Raw genomic sequence first — 18,986 nt, 5'->3', positions numbered from 1 at the left:
TTAAATACGAATGCTGTATTTCAGTAAGTCTGTTGTTATCATAGAATCATAGAATATCAGGGTTGGAAGGGACCCCAGAAGGTCATCTAGTCCAACCCCCTGCTCAAAGCAGGACCAATTCCCAGTTAAATCATCCCAGCCAGGGCTTTGTCAAGCCTGACCTTAAGAACCTCTAAGGAAGGAGATTCTACCACCTCCCTAGGTAATGCATTTCAGTGTTTCACCACCCTCTTAGTGAAAAAGTTTTTCCTAATATCCAATCTAAACCTCCCCCACTGCAACTTGAGACCATTACTCCTCGTTCTGTCATCTGCTACCATTGAGAACAGTCTAGAGCCATCCTCTTTGGAACCCCCTTTCAGGTAGTTGAAAGCAGCTATCAAATCCCCCCTCATTCTTCTCTTCTGCAGGCTAAACAATCCCAGCTCCCTCAGCCTCTCCTCATAACTCATGTGTTCCAGTCCCCTAATCATTTTTGTTGCCCTTCGCTGGACTCTCTCCAATTTATCCACATCCTTCTTGAAGTGTGGGGCCCAAAACTGGACACAGTACTCCAGATGAGGCCTCACCAATGTCGAATAGAGGGGAACGATCACGTCCCTCGATCTGCTCGCTATGCCCCTACTTATACATCCCAAAATGCCATTGGCCTTCTTGGCAACAAGGGCACACTGCTGACTCATATCCAGCTTCTCGTCCACTGTCACCCCTAGGTCCTTTTCCGCAGAACTGCTGCCTAGCCATTCGGTCCCTAGTCTGTAGCTGTGCATTGGGTTCTTCCGTCCCAAGTGCAGGACCCTGCACTTATCCTTATTGAACCTCATCAGATTTCTTTTGGCCCAATCCTCCAATTTGTCTAGGTCTTTCTGTATCCTATCCCTCCCCTCCAGCGTATCTACCACTCCTCCCAGTTTAGTATCATCCGCAAATTGGCTGAGAGTGCAATCCACACCATCCTCCAGATCATTTATGAAGATACTGAACAACACTGGCCCCAGGACCGACCCCTGGGGTACTCCACTTGATACTGGCTGCCAACTAGATATGGAGCCATTGATCACTACCCGTTGAGCCCGACAATCTAGCCAGCTTTCTACCCACCTTGTAGTGCATTCATCCAGCCCATACTTCCTTAACTTGCTGACAAGAATACTGTGGGAGACTGTGTCAAAAGCTTTGCTAAAGTCAAGAAACAATACATCCACTGCTTTCCCTTCATCCACAGAACCAGTAATCTCATCATAAAAGGCGATTAGATTAGTCAGGCATGACCTTCCCTTGGTGAATCCATGCTGGCTGTTCCTGATCACTTTCCTCTCATGCAAGTGCTTCAGGATTGATTCTTTGAGGACCTGCTCCATGATTTTTCCAGGGACTGAAGTGAGGCTGACTGGCCTGTAGTTCCCAGGATCCTCCTTCTTCCCTTTTTTAAAGATTGGCACTACATTAGCCTTTTTCCAGTCATCCGGGACTTCCCCAGTTCGCCACGAGTTTTCAAAGATAATGGCCAATGGCTCTGCAATCACAGCCGCCAATTCCTTCAGCACTCTCGGATGCAACTCGTCCGGCCCCATGGACTTGTGCACATCCAGCTTTTCTAAATAGTCCCTAACCACCTCTATCTCCACAGAGGGCTGGCCATCTCTTCCCCATTTTGTGATGCCCAGCGCAGCAGTCTGGGAGCTGACCTTGTTAGTGAAAACAGAGGCAAAAAAAGCATTGAGTACATTAGCTTTTTCCACATCCTCTGTCACTAGGTTGCCTCCCTCATTCAGTAAGGGGCCCACACATTCCTTGGCTTTCTTCTTGTTGCCAACATACCTGAAGAAACCCTTCTTGTTACTCTTAACATCTCTGGCTAGCTGCAGCTCCAGGTGCGATTTGGCCCTCCTGATAACATTCCTACATGCCCGAGCAATATTTTTATACTCTTCCCTGGTCATATGTCCAACCTTCCACTTCTTGTAAGCTTCTTTTTTATGTTTAAGGTCCGCTAGGATTTCACCATTAAGCCAAGCTGGTCGCCTGACATATTTACTATTTTTTCGACTCATCGGGATGGTTTGTCCCTGTAACCTCAACAGGGATTCCTTGAAATACAGCCAGCTCTCCTGGACTCCTTTCCCCTTCAAGTTAGTCCCCCAGGGGATCCTGGCCATCCGTTCCCTGAGGGAGTCGAAGTCTGCTTTCCTGAAGTCCAGGGTCCGTATCCTGCTGCTTACCTTTCTTCCCTGCATCAGGATCCTGAACTCAACCAACTCATGGTCACTGCCTCCCAGATTCCCATGTGTAGGTAAAAACAAAATACCATTTTTGCTTCCTTCCATTTTTGTTTGTTTATTTTTTATTGAATTACTTAAGTCGCAATGGCCAAGCAGCATAAAAATATATTTTACAAGTTTATAGATGAAACAGCTTTGGGGTCCCTTTGCTTTACAAAAGACTTTCATTCGTTTATTTATTAAATGTCAAAAAAAATTGTTAATTCAGAGTTAAGGTTGCCCAGTGATCTCTTATTCAGAAAAACTCAAACTTCAGAAAGGCAGGAAATACAAAATTAAGGTAAACAAATGGTGCAATCTTAACTCAGCCCCCCCTGGGGTTGGCAATAGTCATTGGGAATTATGTACATTCACTCTAGCTGCATTCTCTGTCTTAGGAGTAGCTGTACTGAATGGTGGAGGAGTAAATGGAAGAGCTGTGATTGTGATATGAGAAGATCTGAGTCTGAGCCCTGTCCTCCCATGTGTGTTATCAAAGGAAGGAGGTGCACAGGTACCTTGAGGTTCCAGTCTGCATCATTTCATTACAGAATTGTGTAGTTGGGTCATTTCCAGAACACTCGAGTCTACTTGACATGGGTATTGTCAGTAGTGTGGTGGGATATGAAACCAGTCTGTGGATTTAATGATGGGGAGAGGAAAGTGTAGGTGTAGGTGGTATCTTGTGGCAAGTGTGATGAGGTTATAGAAGAGTATGAAACCATGTTAAATTTTACAAGTGTAGTATTATGTCAGGGGAGTAGGCTCACTGAGCATAGTGCAAGTGACACCTGTCCATTACAGTGAAAAGGAAGAGTGAGTGTGTGTGTGTGTTATGGGTATATTGGGGCATTGCTCAAAGAGAGAAGAGTTGAGGTTGGTGGGCATTTACCTTATCTCTGTATTTCCTGGTTTTCAGAAGTTTGAGTTTTGCTGAACTTGAGGTTCTAGAAGGGCACGAGCTATCACTGGGCAACCTTAACTCTGTATTAACAAGGTTTCTTCCCATTTAATTTCCTAGGTTTTTTGTTTTGTTTTTTTTAAACAGAAAGAGAAATATTTGTTGGTAGGAGTTTGTGGCCAGACAGCTGAATCCTTTACCTTAGATTACAGCTGATATGCTACTGTGCCTAAGTAATACTCAAAAGATCTAGATTTTATAGATTTTCACCAGTGTATCTCAAAGAACTTTACATCCCTATCCTCATTTTACAGATGGGAAACTGAGACCCAGAGAGGTGATGTGACTAGCCCAAGGTCACCCAGCAAGCCGGTGGCAGAACAACAAATAGTCATAGTCCAATTTAATCCCTTCAGTTTGTCATTTTAAAGAGCCAGAGGCTTCTGATGAGCTAAACAAGAGAAGCAAAATCTTCACATAAACTTTTCATTTGCTTTTCCCCAAAAGGCTGGTGGGTGCTATCCCCTCTTTTGGGGTAACTTTGGAGTGTTGAACATGCTGCTGGGCTGATCTGAGCCCTTGCTCTGGGTATGTGTACACAGTCCGTGACCAAAATATCAATTATTTTGCAGGTCAGGAATGAAATGCTTTGGAATTTCTGTATCAAGGGAAGCCAAGCCTGCACTATGTTTGATTTTAGTTAGGAACATCAGTCCATCACTTTATATGACCACTGAAGTTCATTATTTTTTCTCTTAAATATATATGTTGAAAGAAAAGCAATTTTGTTAACAAAATAAAAAAGCCATTTCTTGTCTTTCCTCCACACCAAACTCGAGCTCTAAAATTGTGACATGTTCATTTACACTGACACGATTTGTAATAAAAGCTTCATGTAAGCAGTGTCAGGATGAGCTCCACCCTGACATCTGGTGGTGAGGTGTGGCAAGTTGTGGAAAAGAACTTCAGGGGCCGATCTCATTTGCATAGGCACACCCACCACGCCTAGAATGAGACCATAGCTGCCCAAATGGTCACTTTGGCTGCTGTGGGATCCCCAGTGTCTCTGTTATTGGGGCAGGAAGAATAAATTGCTATTACCCTGATTATGGGAACTGTGCTTGGAACTGTACGTGGCCTTTTGTTATGATGGAGGGATTCACCATCAACTAAGTAGCACTCGCTAGGCAAGGGTCATGGGTTCCAAAACTGTGTGAATGGAGAGAGGCTGGGGACAAGTATTAATACTTGGTGGCATGGGCCCCTTGGTGAGGGCCTTACATGCTGATTGCACTTCCTCCTCTCTCCACTGTGGAATATCAGAGCTAATTTTGACTTCATTAGAAGTCTAGTTATAGGCTGCTGAGCTCACTTTGGGCTGACAGTGCACCAGCACTGGGGCTCCCCTACTATAAGCTGAATTCACCTAAGAGCTGAAATCACTGAGTGTTGTGTTAAGTAGTGGGGGAGCCTGAAGATATATTGTGGAGCAATTTGCGGGACGGCTGGTGAAGCAGTTCGACGCGGAGCAGTGTGTGGATGGCAGGAGCTGCTTGTGGGCCGTGGAGCTGAGTGAAGGAGTTCGTGGGGCGGCTGGCGGAGCGGAGTGCAGCTGAGTGAAGGAGTTCGTGGGGCGGCTGGCGGAGCGGAGCGCAGCTGAGCGAAGGAGTTCGTGGGGCGGCTGGCGGAGCGGAGCGCCGCTATGGAGCTATGGGGCGGTCAGCTTCAGATCACGTAAGGTGCCTCTTACCCCTGTCCCATTTCCACCCAGATTGGGAGGTAAAGCTCCGCCGATAAACTTTCGAACTCTGGGGCTGCCCTGACCAGGGACAGAGACTTTTGGGGCATTGGACTTTTGGGACTTTGGGTGATTTGGGGTTGCTGGACTCAAGAACCAAAGGGAAAAGGGCATGCCCCAATTTGCCTGGGGTGGGGTTGTTTTTGCTCATGGGTTGTGTTATGAATCCTGTTGGTGGTGTTTCCCCAACATAATGCCACATTGTTTCTCTCTGTTATTAAAAGACTTTTGCTACACTCAGACTATGTGCTTGCGAGAGGGGAAGTATTGCCTCTTGGAGGCGCCCAGCGGGGGTGGTATATATTGGTCCCAGGTCACTGGGTGGGGGCTCGAGCCAGTTTGCATTGTGTTATTGGAATGGAACCCCTAGATATTGAACCCGGCCCTTGTTGCTGCCAACTCTGACGGGCAGAAGGGTTACATTTTTGGGGGCTCGTCCGGGATCGCCTGGGTCAGTACCCCTCGCAAGCACCTGTTGAGTGATCCACTACATTGGGAAACAATTTATATTTTTTTTTGTTTGTGCTTATATTTTGAGGAAATTACTGTTTGTATAATGGCTAATATGTCAGGTTTGTTGGGCCCTGGCTCAGCAGCTTCTAGCTCAGAGGCTGCAGCCTCGGCTGATGATTGGACAAAAGCTCTGGGGCAAATATTGGAAAAGGTTGTGCTTCCCCATGCTGAGTCAGACTCTTGTCGTAAGTTAAGATTATTTGCTGGGGAGGAGGAGTTTGAACCCTGGTTAGAGCATACCACTGAAATGCTGCAAGAGTGGGCCGTACCAGATGCAGAAAAGCGAAGATGCCTTATAGAGAGCCTTGGCGGCCCAGCATTAGATGTGATTCGCACCCTGAAGCTCATTGACCCTGGGGTCAGTGTGAAGGACTGCCTAGAGGCCCTTGAACACAACTTTGGGAGCGTAGAGGGCCCTGAAGACAGCTACTGTAAGTTCCTTAATTCCCGACAACAAAAGGGCGAGAAGGCTTCAGCCTACATACAGAGACTGGAGAGACTGCTTCAGAGAGCTGTCATGAGGGGAGCAGTGACTGCTGAGCAGATGGATCAGACCAGACTGGCTCAAATTGTAAGAGGAACTCAGTATCAGAACCCGATTCTACTTCATCTCCGGCTAAGAGAACGACGGGAACATCCCCCAAGTTACTCCCAGCTGATAAAAGAGGTCCGAGAGGAGGAAGAAAGGCAGGCTGCCAGTGAGTTTTGGGAAGCCCAAACATCGGAGCCAGCCAGCACAACACCACTGCAAATGGCCAGTGTACTGATGGTGAGCACCAGAGAGGAACTTGCCCAACAAATGCAGGTCCTGATGGAACGGATAGCTGAGCTGCAAAGTACCGTTGACCGAGTTAAGACTTCTAGGAATAAGAAGCCTCAAACTGTGGCGATTGAGAAGCCCGCACTTAGAGCCACCATCCCCCCCAGGCGAAGGGGGAAAGGTCAATTCTTCTGCTACCGATGTGGTCAGGATGGACACAGTGCTGCCAAGTGCCGTAATGAAGAAAACCCCTCCTTAGTGTATGGAAAGCTGAGGATCAGTTGGGAGAGATCCGGTAGCTGCCAGAGGGTCTGGGGACGGGGACCCCCCAGGTCTGCAGGATTTGAAGATTCCCCCAGAAAAGACTGTCCAGCTGGGATCCCTGCAGGACTGATAGGGCCTCGAGCAGAGGTCATGGTGAGGATCGAAGGGGTGGAGTGTAAAGCAGTGCTTGACACTGGATCTCAAGTGACTATTATATTTCAGTCATTCTACCAACAGATGCTTAGGCACCTGCCTATACAGCCACTGACTGGCCTTGGCCTATGTGGCCTCAGCATGGATGAATACCCCTATCAAGGGTATGTCATAGTGCACCTGGAATTCCCAGAGGAGGTTGCTGGGGTAAGAGAAGAGGTAGACACAGCTGCCTTAATATGCCCTGACCCTAAAGGGACTTCTGATGTGTCTGTGCTGATAGGGACCAACTCCAGTCTCTTCAAGGTACTCGCGGATTACTGCAGAAGGCGGGCTGGGGACCAGTACCTGAATACCCTGATGATCCATACGCTTTGTGCTGAAGCCTATAGGAAAATTGAGAGCGCTAAAAGGGACACATCTGAGCTACCGCTTGGGGCACTGAAGTACGCGGGCACAACCCCCTTAGTAGTGCCTGCAAGGACGGAGCAAGAAGTGCTTGTCATGAGTACCTGTCTGAAAGGCAGTAAAGGGACGTTAGCAATGATAGAGCAGCCGATGGGAGGAGAGCTCCCTGAAGGAGTGCTGGTCCCCAGTGGAGTCATAACCCTACCTGCTGAAGCCCAGGAAAGGGTGACTATATTGATTGCTAATGAAACGAGTCGTGATATTTTTGTGAAGCAAGGACAAAAGATAGCAGACCTCTTTGAGCCTGAGTCGATTGTAAAACCCCAGTATGAAACTCCAGTTTCGGCAATAGACCCAGCAAAGTTTGACTTTGGAGATTCACCAGTGTCCGAGGACTGGAAAGATCGCCTGAGGAAGAAACTTTGTGAAAGATCCAAGGTGTTCTCACTGCATGAGTGGGATGTGGGATGTGCAAAAGGAGTAGAGCACAATATCAGACTACATGACTCTCGACCTTTCAGGGAGAGATCTAGGAAGATTGCTCTCTCTGAGATGGAAGATGTGCGACATCATCTTCAGGAGCTGGCTGCGAATGGCATCATTACAGAGTCCCGCAGCCCATACGCCTCACCCATTGTGGTAGTCCGCAAAAAGAATGGGAAAATCCGGATGTGTATTGACTACCGCACCCTAAACAGCCGTACTGTGGTCGACCAGTACACTATGCCTCGAGTGCAAGACGCCTTAGACTGTTTGCTGGGAAGCCAGTGGTTCTCTGTGTTGGATCTTCGAAGTGGATACTACCAGATCCCTCTGGGAGAAGAAGATAAGGAGAAGACAGCCTTCATCTGCCCATTAGGGTTTTATGAGTTTGAACGCATGCCCCAAGGGATTTCTGGAGCACCTGCCACCTTTCAACGTCTCATGGAGAAAGTTGTGGGAGACATGAATTTACTGCAAGTGTTAGTTTATTTGGATGACCTGATTGTGTTTGGAAGAACCTTAGAGGAGCATGAAGAAAGACTTCTTAAAGTGCTTGATAGGTTGGAGGATTATGGTCTGAAGCTTTCAATTGACAAATGCCAGTTCTGCAGAACCTCAGTGAAGTATGTGGGTCACATTGTGTCCCAAGAAGGTGTGAGTACTGATCCTGATAAAATAGAAGCACTCACTACATGGCCACGTCCAAGTAACTACAGAGAACTCAAGACCTTCCTTGGATTTAGTGGCTACTACCGCAGATTTGTGAAAAACTATGCTACGATTGTAAAGCCTCTGAATGATCTTACCAGGGGACATCAGTTCAGCAAGAACAAATCTAAGTCCAAGAATAAGGGGAGGTCCCCAAAGCCTCCTGTGCAGAGACACAATGGCCCCTTTGCACCATTTGGGCCACGGTGGGATGAGAGATGTGAAAGGGCTTTTCAAGAAATCATTACTTGCCTAACTCATGCTCCAGTCCTAGTTTTTGCTGACCCAAGCAAACCATTTATCCTGCATACTGATGCCAGTTTGGAGGGTCTGGGAGCAGTCCTGTACCAGGAAGTGGAAGGCAAATGTAAACGTGTAGCCTTTGCCAGCCGAGGATTGTCTGATAGTGAAACTCGCTATCCCACCCACAAGCTGGAGTTTTTGGCCTTGAAATGGGCCATCACTGAGAAATTTCGAGACTACTTGTATGGTGCTCAGTTCCAGGTGTGGACAGATAACAATCCACTGACTTATGTGTTAACAAGTGCTAAGCTGGATGCTACAGGGCAGAGATGGGTGGCCGCCTTGGCTAGCTATGAGTTCAGCATTCAGTACCGATCAGGGAGAAGCAATGTAGATGCAGATGCATTGTCCAGGCGTCCGCAGGCTCCAGAAGTTGCTGTGATACCCACAGATGGAGTGAGAGCTATTTGCAGTGTGAGTCGCCGAGAGCCAGAGGCCCGTGAAGACTTTCAGGGATGTGTTGCAGAAGCTTTGGGCCTGCCCCCTGAATGCATGCCTTCTGCTTCGGTGAACTATATTGCATTAGACCAATCTCCTTTGCCCATGCTCAATGCGGCTGACTGGCAAGAAGCCCAGCGGCAAGATATTGACATTCGTGATACACTACTTGCCAAAAGGGAGGGGCGAAGCCCAACTGCGGTTGTCCCACCTAACCCGGAGGGTAAACTACTATTGAGAGAATGGACCAAACTAAAACTGATTCAGGGAGTGCTACACCGAATGACCACTGACCCTTTACAAAAACAACGAGCACAACTAGTACTGCCAAAAAAGTACAGAGCCCTGGCCATGAGGGCCCTGCATGATGACTTTGGGCATTTAGGGATGGAGAGGACCCTGGAACTTATTCGTAGTAGGTTCTATTGGCCCCGAATGGCTGAAGATGTTCGCAGGAAATGTGAGACTTGCGCTCGATGTGTTCAAAGGAAAACTCTGCCCACGAGGGCTGCATATCTCAAGAACATCACCAGCAACAAACCTTTGGAGTTGGTATGCATTGATTTCTTGTCTGTAGAGGTAGACAAGAGGAATGTTGGAAACATTCTAGTAGTGACTGACCATTTTACACGGTATGCACAAGCATATCCCACACGTGATCAGAGGGCCACCACCGTTGCTCGAGTATTGTGGGACAAATATTTCTCAGTCTATGGATTCCCGGCTCGGATACACTCTGATCAGGGGCGGGATTTTGAGAGTCACCTTCTGAAGGAGGTGCTGAAGATAGCAGGAATTAAAAAGTCTAGGACAACGCCTTATCACCCCCAAGGTGATCCTCAGCCAGAGAGGTTCAATCGAACCCTATTAGATATGTTGGGAACTTTGCGACCAGAGCAGAAGGCAACCTGGAGCCAGCATGTCGCATTTCTGGTGCATGCCTACAATGCCACAAAGAACGATGCTACGGGAGTCACCCCATATCTCTTGATGTTTGGGCGAGAACCAAGATTACCCATAGACTTGTGCTTTGGTGTATCAGAGGATGGAGATAGCTATGAAACTCATCAGCAATATGTATCCCGACTAAGAGAAAAGCTGCGGGATGCTTATCGCTTAGCTACCGCTGCGGCTCGGAAGAACGCAGACCGCAACAAACATCGATATGATGCTAGAGTGCGTTCGCAGGAGCTCCAGCCGGGGGACAGAGTCCTGCTGCGAAATTTGGGTATTGCTGGCAAACACAAGATAGCTGACAGATGGAAGGCAATACCTTACCTGGTGATGGAAAAGCTGGGAGATCTGCCGGTCTACAAGATCAAACCTGAAGACGGTCCAGGGCAAATAAAGACGGTGCATAGAAACCTTTTGCTCCCTGTGGGGGAATTGGTAAGCACCCCTTGTGAGATGGGCCACGGCAGGGCCGCCGGGCAGAACAGAGGTGCTAGACCAAAGCCGCCATCCAACACAGACAGTGGGCCCCCTGCAGCTAACTTACCCCTATTCTGCACATCTGAGAGTGAGTCTGAGGAGGAAGACACAACCCTGGTGTATCCTGGGATGGAGACAAGATTTCAGTCTCGATCAGCTGAACCAAACGAGAGTTCTCCCTTTTCCGCCCTAAACCCATTGGCGGAACTATTTAGGCCCCTTTCTGATACCCCGGTGCTGCTGATGAGACCCCCCTGTGATGACAAACACAGGTTATTGGACAATGGGGACAGACAGGTAGAGGATGTCCTGGGCACCTTGGACCCTCCAGCGTTAGAACTAGGAGTGCAGGGGCCTACGCCAGTAGCCGAGGGACCCTCCAGGGAAGCCTCTCCATCCGTCACTCAAGAGGATGTTCCCCTTACTTCGGCAACAGAGATTCTCAATAGACGAGACAGGGTGGTAAGACCAGTGAAACGGTTAACTTATGATGCACCTGGGGTGACTAGTGAGGAGCCAATACATTTAGCACACAGGCTTGTGGAAGCTAAAGTGGGCTTCCTGAGGCCCTTTGGAGGAAACCAATGAGTTGGTATAAAGGGAGTGTGATTTGTCGGGACGACAAAGTCTCGGCTGGGGGGAGGATGTAAGCAGTGTCAGGATGAGCTCCACCCTGACATCTGGTGGTGAGGTGTGGCAAGTTGTGGAAAAGAACTTCAGGGGCCGATCACATTTGCATAGGCACACCCACCACGCCTAGAATGAGACCATAGCTGCCCAAATGGTCACTTTGGCTGCTGTGGGATCCCCAGTGTCTCTGTTATTGGGGCAGGAAGAATAAATTGCTATTACCCTGATTATGGGAACTGTGCTTGGAACTGTACGTGGCCTTTTGTTATGATGGAGGGATTCACCATCAACTAAGTAGCACTCGCTAGGCAAGGGTCATGGGTTCCAAAACTGTGTGAATGGAGAGAGGCTGGGGACAAGTATTAATACTTGGTGGCATGGGCCCCTTGGTGAGGGCCTTACATGCTGATTGCACTTCCTCCTCTCTCCACTGTGGAATATCAGAGCTAATTTTGATTTCATTAGAAGTCTAGTTATAGGCTGCTGAGCTCACTTTGGGCTGACAGTGCACCAGCACTGGGGCTCCCCTACTATAAGCTGAATTCACCTAAGAGCTGAAATCACTGAGTGTTGTGTTAAGTAGTGGGGGAGCCTGAAGATATATTGTGGAGCAATTTGCGGGACGGCTGGTGAAGCAGTTCGACGCGGAGCAGTGTGTGGATGGCAGGAGCTGCTTGTGGGCCGTGGAGCTGAGTGAAGGAGTTCGTGGGGCGGCTGGCGGAGCGGAGTGCAGCTGAGTGAAGGAGTTCGTGGGGCGGCTGGCGGAGCGGAGCGCAGCTGAGCGAAGGAGTTCGTGGGGCGGCTGGCGGAGCGGAGCGCCGCTATGGAGCTATGGGGCGGTCAGCTTCAGATCACGTAAGGTGCCTCTTACCCCTGTCCCATTTCCACCCAGATTGGGAGGTAAAGCTCCGCCGATAAACTTTCGAACTCTGGGGCTGCCCTGACCAGGGACAGAGACTTTTGGGGCATTGGACTTTTGGGACTTTGGGTGATTTGGGGTTGCTGGACTCAAGAACCAAAGGGAAAAGGGCATGCCCCAATTTGCCTGGGGTGGGGTTGTTTTTGCTCATGGGTTGTGTTATGAATCCTGTTGGTGGTGTTTCCCCAACATAATGCCACATTGTTTCTCTCTGTTATTAAAAGACTTTTGCTACACTCAGACTATGTGCTTGCGAGAGGGGAAGTATTGCCTCTTGGAGGCGCCCAGCGGGGGTGGTATATATTGGTCCCAGGTCACTGGGTGGGGGCTCGAGCCAGTTTGCATTGTGTTATTGGAATGGAACCCCTAGATATTGAACCCGGCCCTTGTTGCTGCCAACTCTGACGGGCAGAAGGGTTACATTCATTATACAGGACAACTAGAAGCAGAACTGTTTTGAAGGATGAATCATTCTCCTAACATTATGATTCACCTACTTACCTTTACTGTCAACCAAGCCCAATGTAACAAAATAGGTGAAAAATTAATATTAGGGTTACAATATTAGGCAGGGTCATTCTAACTGCACCTGTGGACTGTCACGACCAGCCTTCTCTCCACTCGTTTTTAATTATCTCTCTCCCCATTTTTCCTTCCAGATTTAATTACTTTGTCTGACTAATGTGTGTTCACAGTACAAATAGAACAGAATGTCTTGTGTGAAAGAAACTGCTAATGAATCTGTATAAGTGCGATCTGTCCATTCTGTGGCATGTGTTCCTTTGGCTTTAACACCATTGGTGCTAAATTGTATGTGATGTTGACTGTGTGTGTAGACAATGAAGGCCAGAGCAGGACAGTTCTAATAATATTGGGAAACATGAGCTCCTAACAGTGCAAATGAAGAACTTCGAAATTGAGGATGGTTCTTGTAAATTGGAAAAACGAGAATTATTTGTTCTACTGAATAGGAATACAAAATAAAAGTAAGATCCACAGGAAACTAAATTGCTGAGATTGCTTCTGTATGATGATCACTGCATATCACTATAATAGGAAAATTATCACAGAGCAGCCAAAGGATGGTGAAATGTAACACTCATGCCAAGTGTTAGAAACTATTTAATACTAAGAACAAATATCCATCTTAAAGTCTCATTTAGTCACAGATGGGAATTTTTTTCCACCAAAAGGATATATCTTTATCCTCACACACACACACACACACACACACACCCCATGCAAAGTGAAAACCAACAAACATTTGGGCATCTTTAAATACACATCAAAAATATCTATGATGAAATCGGTAATTGTACTGTAAACTCATATAAACAAATATTACACTAAAAGGATCTTAAATTTGAAGGTGCAGCTTTTCCTGATTTGAGTGCTTAAAGGTAAGATTCCTTGCAAAACAGCACCTCTGCCCCTTCATGAATGTGCGTTATGAAATGGTCTAACTAAATGATCACATACTACAGTAATTCTAAGATCATCTTTTTACAACTTGGGGAACCTGTGGCTCTTTGCCTGCACACCAAGCAACATGTACAGCAGCTCTCCTTGACCTTCATAACTTACCAAGTCAATAGGGACAGAACCAACGTCTCCAGTGGAGCTCTTGCTTCAGTCCATTCAAACCTGGACAACAGTTTCCTGTACAAAGCCAAATTAGCTAGATGTTTGTGTATAGTGCAGCATCTCTTAGCTGCACACTTGGCATGAAATTTACTCCTGTGCACTTAAGAACCACTTAAGTTCCACTTAAGCCCTATTTTCAAGGCTAAAATTAAAACTTAAGTGGCGTATATGTTAACCTTCTGGACAGAAGAAGTGACTATCATCCTATAAGAAACTCATGAAAAACATGCACTGTGCATACTCAGTATGCAATTTTCAGAGGTACAAAACTCAGTTAAAACTACACCTATTTTCTCCAGAATGCACAACGATACTTCTACACAAATCGGGCTATTTGTGTACAAATGTTCAACTTCCATTTCCCAGCCATTTTGGCTGTAGATGGGTTCAAATAATGGAAAACGTCTATTTATTTCACTCTCTAATGCCTCTAGAAAAGCTGACGTGATTTTGCTCAAATTTGCCAAATAGTTCATTGCCAGACAGAAAAGCCTCAAATTAGTCTTTCCCATTCCTGTTAGAATACAGTACACATGCTAATATTACAGAGCAGGTAAGTAGAAGAGTTATTTTTACTCTGTTCTGCATTAATATTTTGCAGATTAATTCATGCAGTGATCGTTCATCTGTGAATACACACCAAACACAAACAAAAAATCCAATCCCAACACAACAACAAAAAACCTACTGTGTAATTTATATAGCTTCACATCACAGGATTAACAGCTGCTTGTGTGAAACTTCTAAACAGGCTTCCAAGCAAGTCCATCCTCTAAACAAAACATTTGTAATGTTCTCGGACTGAGTTGATGACGCTGACTTTAGAAAAAGTAACAACAGCAAAATCAAATTCTATCATATTCCTCTTCTTTTTTTCTGATTGCCAGCTGCAGTGCTCACAGAACTACCATAGCTGAGCCCCATTTGAATCAGAGGCAGAAAATAGATTGATCAACTTGTCTCTGAGTTAGCATTGTATATGCACCAGTGATTAAAAGAAATGAGACTAGTAGAAATGAGACTGGGGGGGAAGAGATAGCTTTAGCTTGAGTTTAGCTTAGTTTAGCTAGTTTAGCTTGAGCATTAGCCTGCTAAACCCAGGGTTGTGAGTTCAATCCTTGAGGGGGCCATTTAGGGATTTGGGGCAAAAATTGGGGATTGGTCCTGCTTTGAGCAGGGGGTTGGACTAGATGACCTCCTGAGGTCCCTTCCAATCCTGATAGTCTATGAGTCTATGATAAGTATGGTCCCACGCTATGCACAGTTTTGTCATTTACCTAAAAGGGAGAGGCCAATACTGGGCTCAGGCCTGACTTTCAGATGTGCTGAGTAGCCATAACTTTCATTGCCTAAACTGGACCCTCAGTTTCCAAATTTGGGTGGTCATGTCAGCACACAGACAGTTCCAGGGTACCCATCTGAGAGCCCAGAGAGGGAATTGGGCCCCCATCTCAAAAGTGAACAACTGTCTTTCCCAATCTGCTCTAAAGCTAAGTTTGCACTATGTAGACTGAAACCTCATCCCTTTCCTGGAGTTTGGCTCCATTAATATACTGTAGCTCAAGCTTTCTCCACAGAGTTCCTAACTCAAGGCTGTTCTCCAGTGCTTAATTTGTGCCAGGGCTTGTCAGGGCTAAGCCATGGCACCTCTAGGCTTGGCGATTCATAGCTCTGGCACTTCTGAGCTTGCTGCATCAGTTACAAATGTAAATTTTTTTCTGCTTGATCTCTGACACCTCTTTCATTGCAAATTAAGCACTGCTGTTCTCCCATACCCTAAGTCTTCTCTCTCTCTCCAGAGAACCATTCCCACCACTCATATCTGGACAGGGTGACAAGCCTCTGACTTAACTGAGTCTGCAGAAAGCACTTAACCTTTCTCAGACCATTCAAAACCTGCTAGCTCGGTGTGGTGTTTCAGGGAATAAGTGTTATGCCAAATTTGAAAAATGTGTCCATAGTATTTCCAAAACTACGTATTACTGTTTCTGTGTGTAAATGGAGTTACAGGGCACTATATAAGGAGAGCTCAGCAAAACTCTCATGGTGCATTGTATATAAAAAAACTGTGTGCTAGGATAATTTAGGGTGTGCTTCAGGCTACAGTACTGATTATGAGCAAAAGTTGTAACTATCCTGCAGATTTAGATGTTGTTTCTACCATGACAATACAAACAAGGAGGCAACATTTTGTATCACCCTGAATTGCTGCCATCAAAGAGAGAATCTTGTTTTCTAGGTGCATAATCTGATTGTTGCCTCAAGAAGCTGTGGGGTCCAGAAATAGATTGGACTAGTGGTATGTCATCAGGAGAATTACACACAGTCAGCAGATTTTTGTACTAGCAGGCAATACCTTCAGGATTCATTTCATGGTATACCTTAAATTCATTTCCGTAACATCTTTAGAATCATCTGTAGAAGCTACTAGGTAAAGATTTACTCTACAGAAAACCTAAAAGAATATCATAACCTGTTTTGACATTGCATGTAAGCTAATAATTAGAACACCTCACTTATGCTGCCAGCAACATCTCTTGCTCAGGAAACTCCTCTGCATTCTACTAAGTCAATACTGTTATAATGGATCAGAGTTTCCATTAAAAAAAAACAGAAAAATATCCTGCAATGTGCAGGAGGTCAGACTAGATGATCATGATGGTCCCTTCTGGCCACAAAGTCTATGAGACTGGGAGAAAAATATCCTGAAGTTCAGGGTTCACTGGTCATTCAGAACAATTCCATTATTGCAATACAGTAAGTGGGAATTGCAATTACAATTTTCACACTGATTTCACTGAATACTCCTCAAAAATCTCTCCTTATGCAATGCAGTCATATTTAGGTGAAGATGTTATCACAAAAAATTCTTGGTAAAACAGGTGACATTGAAACCAGGCTTTTGGCTACTAAAATTATTTGCTATCATATGGAAGATATAGAAGCCAGATTCTCAGATCTAAGCATAATGGGCATGCCCCCAAAATGTGTGCGTACATGCAAAACACCACATATGTACAAGGAAATCAGCATTTTCAATGCAGAGAAGGTATGTATATAAGCATCTAACTATTTATAAGTCTAAAAACATAGTCTTTTGAGAGTGTAGTTACTACACCCATGTTTGAAAACGTGGCCCAGATAATGAGAATAAATTTTAGATTCTTCTTTCTCTGGGCAAAGGAAAAAAGGTGAGAATGGTTGAACAAGAAGCAGCATTAACCTTAGTCACACACGGTAATAATATTTAAATAAAAACTTAAAACAGATATTTTATGAACAAATATTTTCCAGGGGTTGGTGTGGGATAGGTCCTGCCAGGCTGGTAATCTAGTAATTTCCCCCTGATGGCCTTCATTTATTTTAATAAAACATTAAGTCTCTAGTCTTTACGGCTGCAATGATAAACTTTAATGTGGGAGAGGTACTACTTCTCCCTCCCCTAGAAGTAGTACCTCTATTTTAGCCTCCCCATTTTAGCCAGTGACTTTTAGGAAATAAAGGATAGAAATAAAGTCTCTCACCTCTTGCTTGTAGTCCAGGCCCACATGTCTCATGGGCACCTGGACTATCCTGACGAACATACCATGGTACCAGTTGGCATCTGCGCCATTTGTGGGTCTTCCACCTGCAACAAGGAAAAGGATAAATTAGAAACACTACATCTAAATGATATCTGTCAAAATGTAAGTAAGCAAAATATGATAGGTTACTTCAGAAACAATAATAAATGATTACTTATTATTAGCCTATCACAGATTGTCCACAACAAAAGTTAACAATAGCATGAAGCACGTTGAGTTTTCTTTTTTGTTATCATTTTTTTGCTGTGCTCCGCTTATAGCTCCTGTTAACTTCAGCAGGAATTGCAGGTGTTGAAGAGCACCAAATTGTTTTTCATTCTCATCTTCATCAGCTGCTCCATATTAAGGGGCAGGACAAGATCAGAAATTAGGATAATCAAAGCCGAACCCAGCAACTGTCTTCATCAGCAAGCATTCAGTTTTGATGGCTTTCTTGGAACAGACATATTATTAGGATGGAAGACAAATCAACTCTGGAATGCGTTTACTAAGGAATGTCACATTGCCAGCAATACAGTGTTGCCAAAAGCTTTGGTGGTGACATAGGGTTGCCAATGATGCACATAAACTCAATATCCTGGCAGACCACCTTAAGGCTCTAGGTGGAGATGGATCTGGGTGGTGCTCAATCTCTTTTGGATTTGCAGTAAGATGATGGAACAGGACCATTGTCTTCCTTCATGTATTTTAAAATACCAAGCACTCTGCTGGTTTTCAACAAACAAATAATGAATATAACAGCTGTAATAATTCTGCTGCCAGGATTTGTGTATCTGTGTCTTGTATACTACTTTGACATTTCACCTCAAATTTTACAAAACTAATATGTTTAAACCCTTTTTCTTTATAATCTGATTTTGATTACTAGGACTCTGAGCATGTTTTATATTTTTCATAATAAACAAGTGACTGGATTTGTGTGCAATTATCTATTTAATGAAAGGGCCCCTTCACTGTGTTTGTGTGTTGAGGGCATTTTACAGTTAGTCAACAGAAGCCTACTGCATATTGAAAATGTGGCTGTGATGGAGTGAGTTATGTCTGAGTCAAATTATGAACCCTGTCTTGTTTTGTGTGTGGGAATGCTGGACACTGTGATTCCACAAGCCTGGATGTGCCAAAGACAACCTATTGCACTGCATTACAGACAACTGCCCTACCTGCGACAAGTGCTCGACACCTCACTGAAGGATTCTCACTCAGAAGGCATCAAGACAGCAATATGGAACCACGAACTTTGAATGACTTTCAACAACTGGCCCATTCCCATGGAACAACAGTTTTCTATATAAGTGAATAAGGCATGACGTGTGGGGAGAAGGCTAGAGTATCCCAAGTTGAGAGCCTGATAAAGAGGAGAGACCCTGCTTAAAAGCGAGGGTCTGATCTGTGTGTGCAGGTGGGGGATACCATTGTGCTCCACCCCTGCAACCCCTCCCCCACCAACCAAAAGACTTGCAGTATGGTGAGAGCAGGAGGGACTCTGGCTAACCCGAAACACATCAGCAAACCTCAGTCTCACAAGCGGTGAGATCCGACCAGTGGAGGGAGCATCAGAGGATTTTTGTTTTGTTTTCAAAGATCTGTAACTGTTGAGTGCTAAGTCTGTGTTCCTTGCTTTCCCACCATATTATTCCAGAAGGGGTTAAACTAAAAGTTCAGAGTGTCCTCAGACTAGGTGGAGCACTGAGGACGTGTAGGTGACTTGGGGAGAGGCACAGAAGTTCTCAGACACTGATTTCCAGGTCTAGGATGGCTGGGCAGCAACGCCCCACATCCCAAAGAAGG

The 18,986-nt window shown here is 45.6% G+C and overlaps 1 protein-coding gene across 2 annotated transcripts in view; it reads right to left on the bottom strand.

The window, feature by feature from the left end:
- The window catches only part of THSD7A (thrombospondin type 1 domain containing 7A), a 534,141-nt gene that overhangs the window by 85,889 nt on the left and 429,266 nt on the right, over positions 1–18,986 (bottom strand). For both annotated transcript variants that reach the window (XM_084619828.1, XM_084619829.1), the window contains one exon: positions 17,139–17,242. In XM_084619828.1, coding sequence (XP_084475954.1) covers positions 17,139–17,242 — 104 coding nt within the window. The remainder of the gene's footprint in view (positions 1–17,138; positions 17,243–18,986) is intronic.

This window comes from Lepidochelys olivacea (genome assembly GCF_965140295.1).
Source record: "Lepidochelys olivacea isolate rLepOli2 genome assembly, chromosome: 2".
In the NCBI taxonomy this organism is placed as follows: Eukaryota; Metazoa; Chordata; order Testudines; family Cheloniidae; genus Lepidochelys; species Lepidochelys olivacea.
The sequence above is the reverse complement of the archived record's forward strand: the minus strand, read 5'-3'. Positions and strand labels throughout refer to the sequence as shown.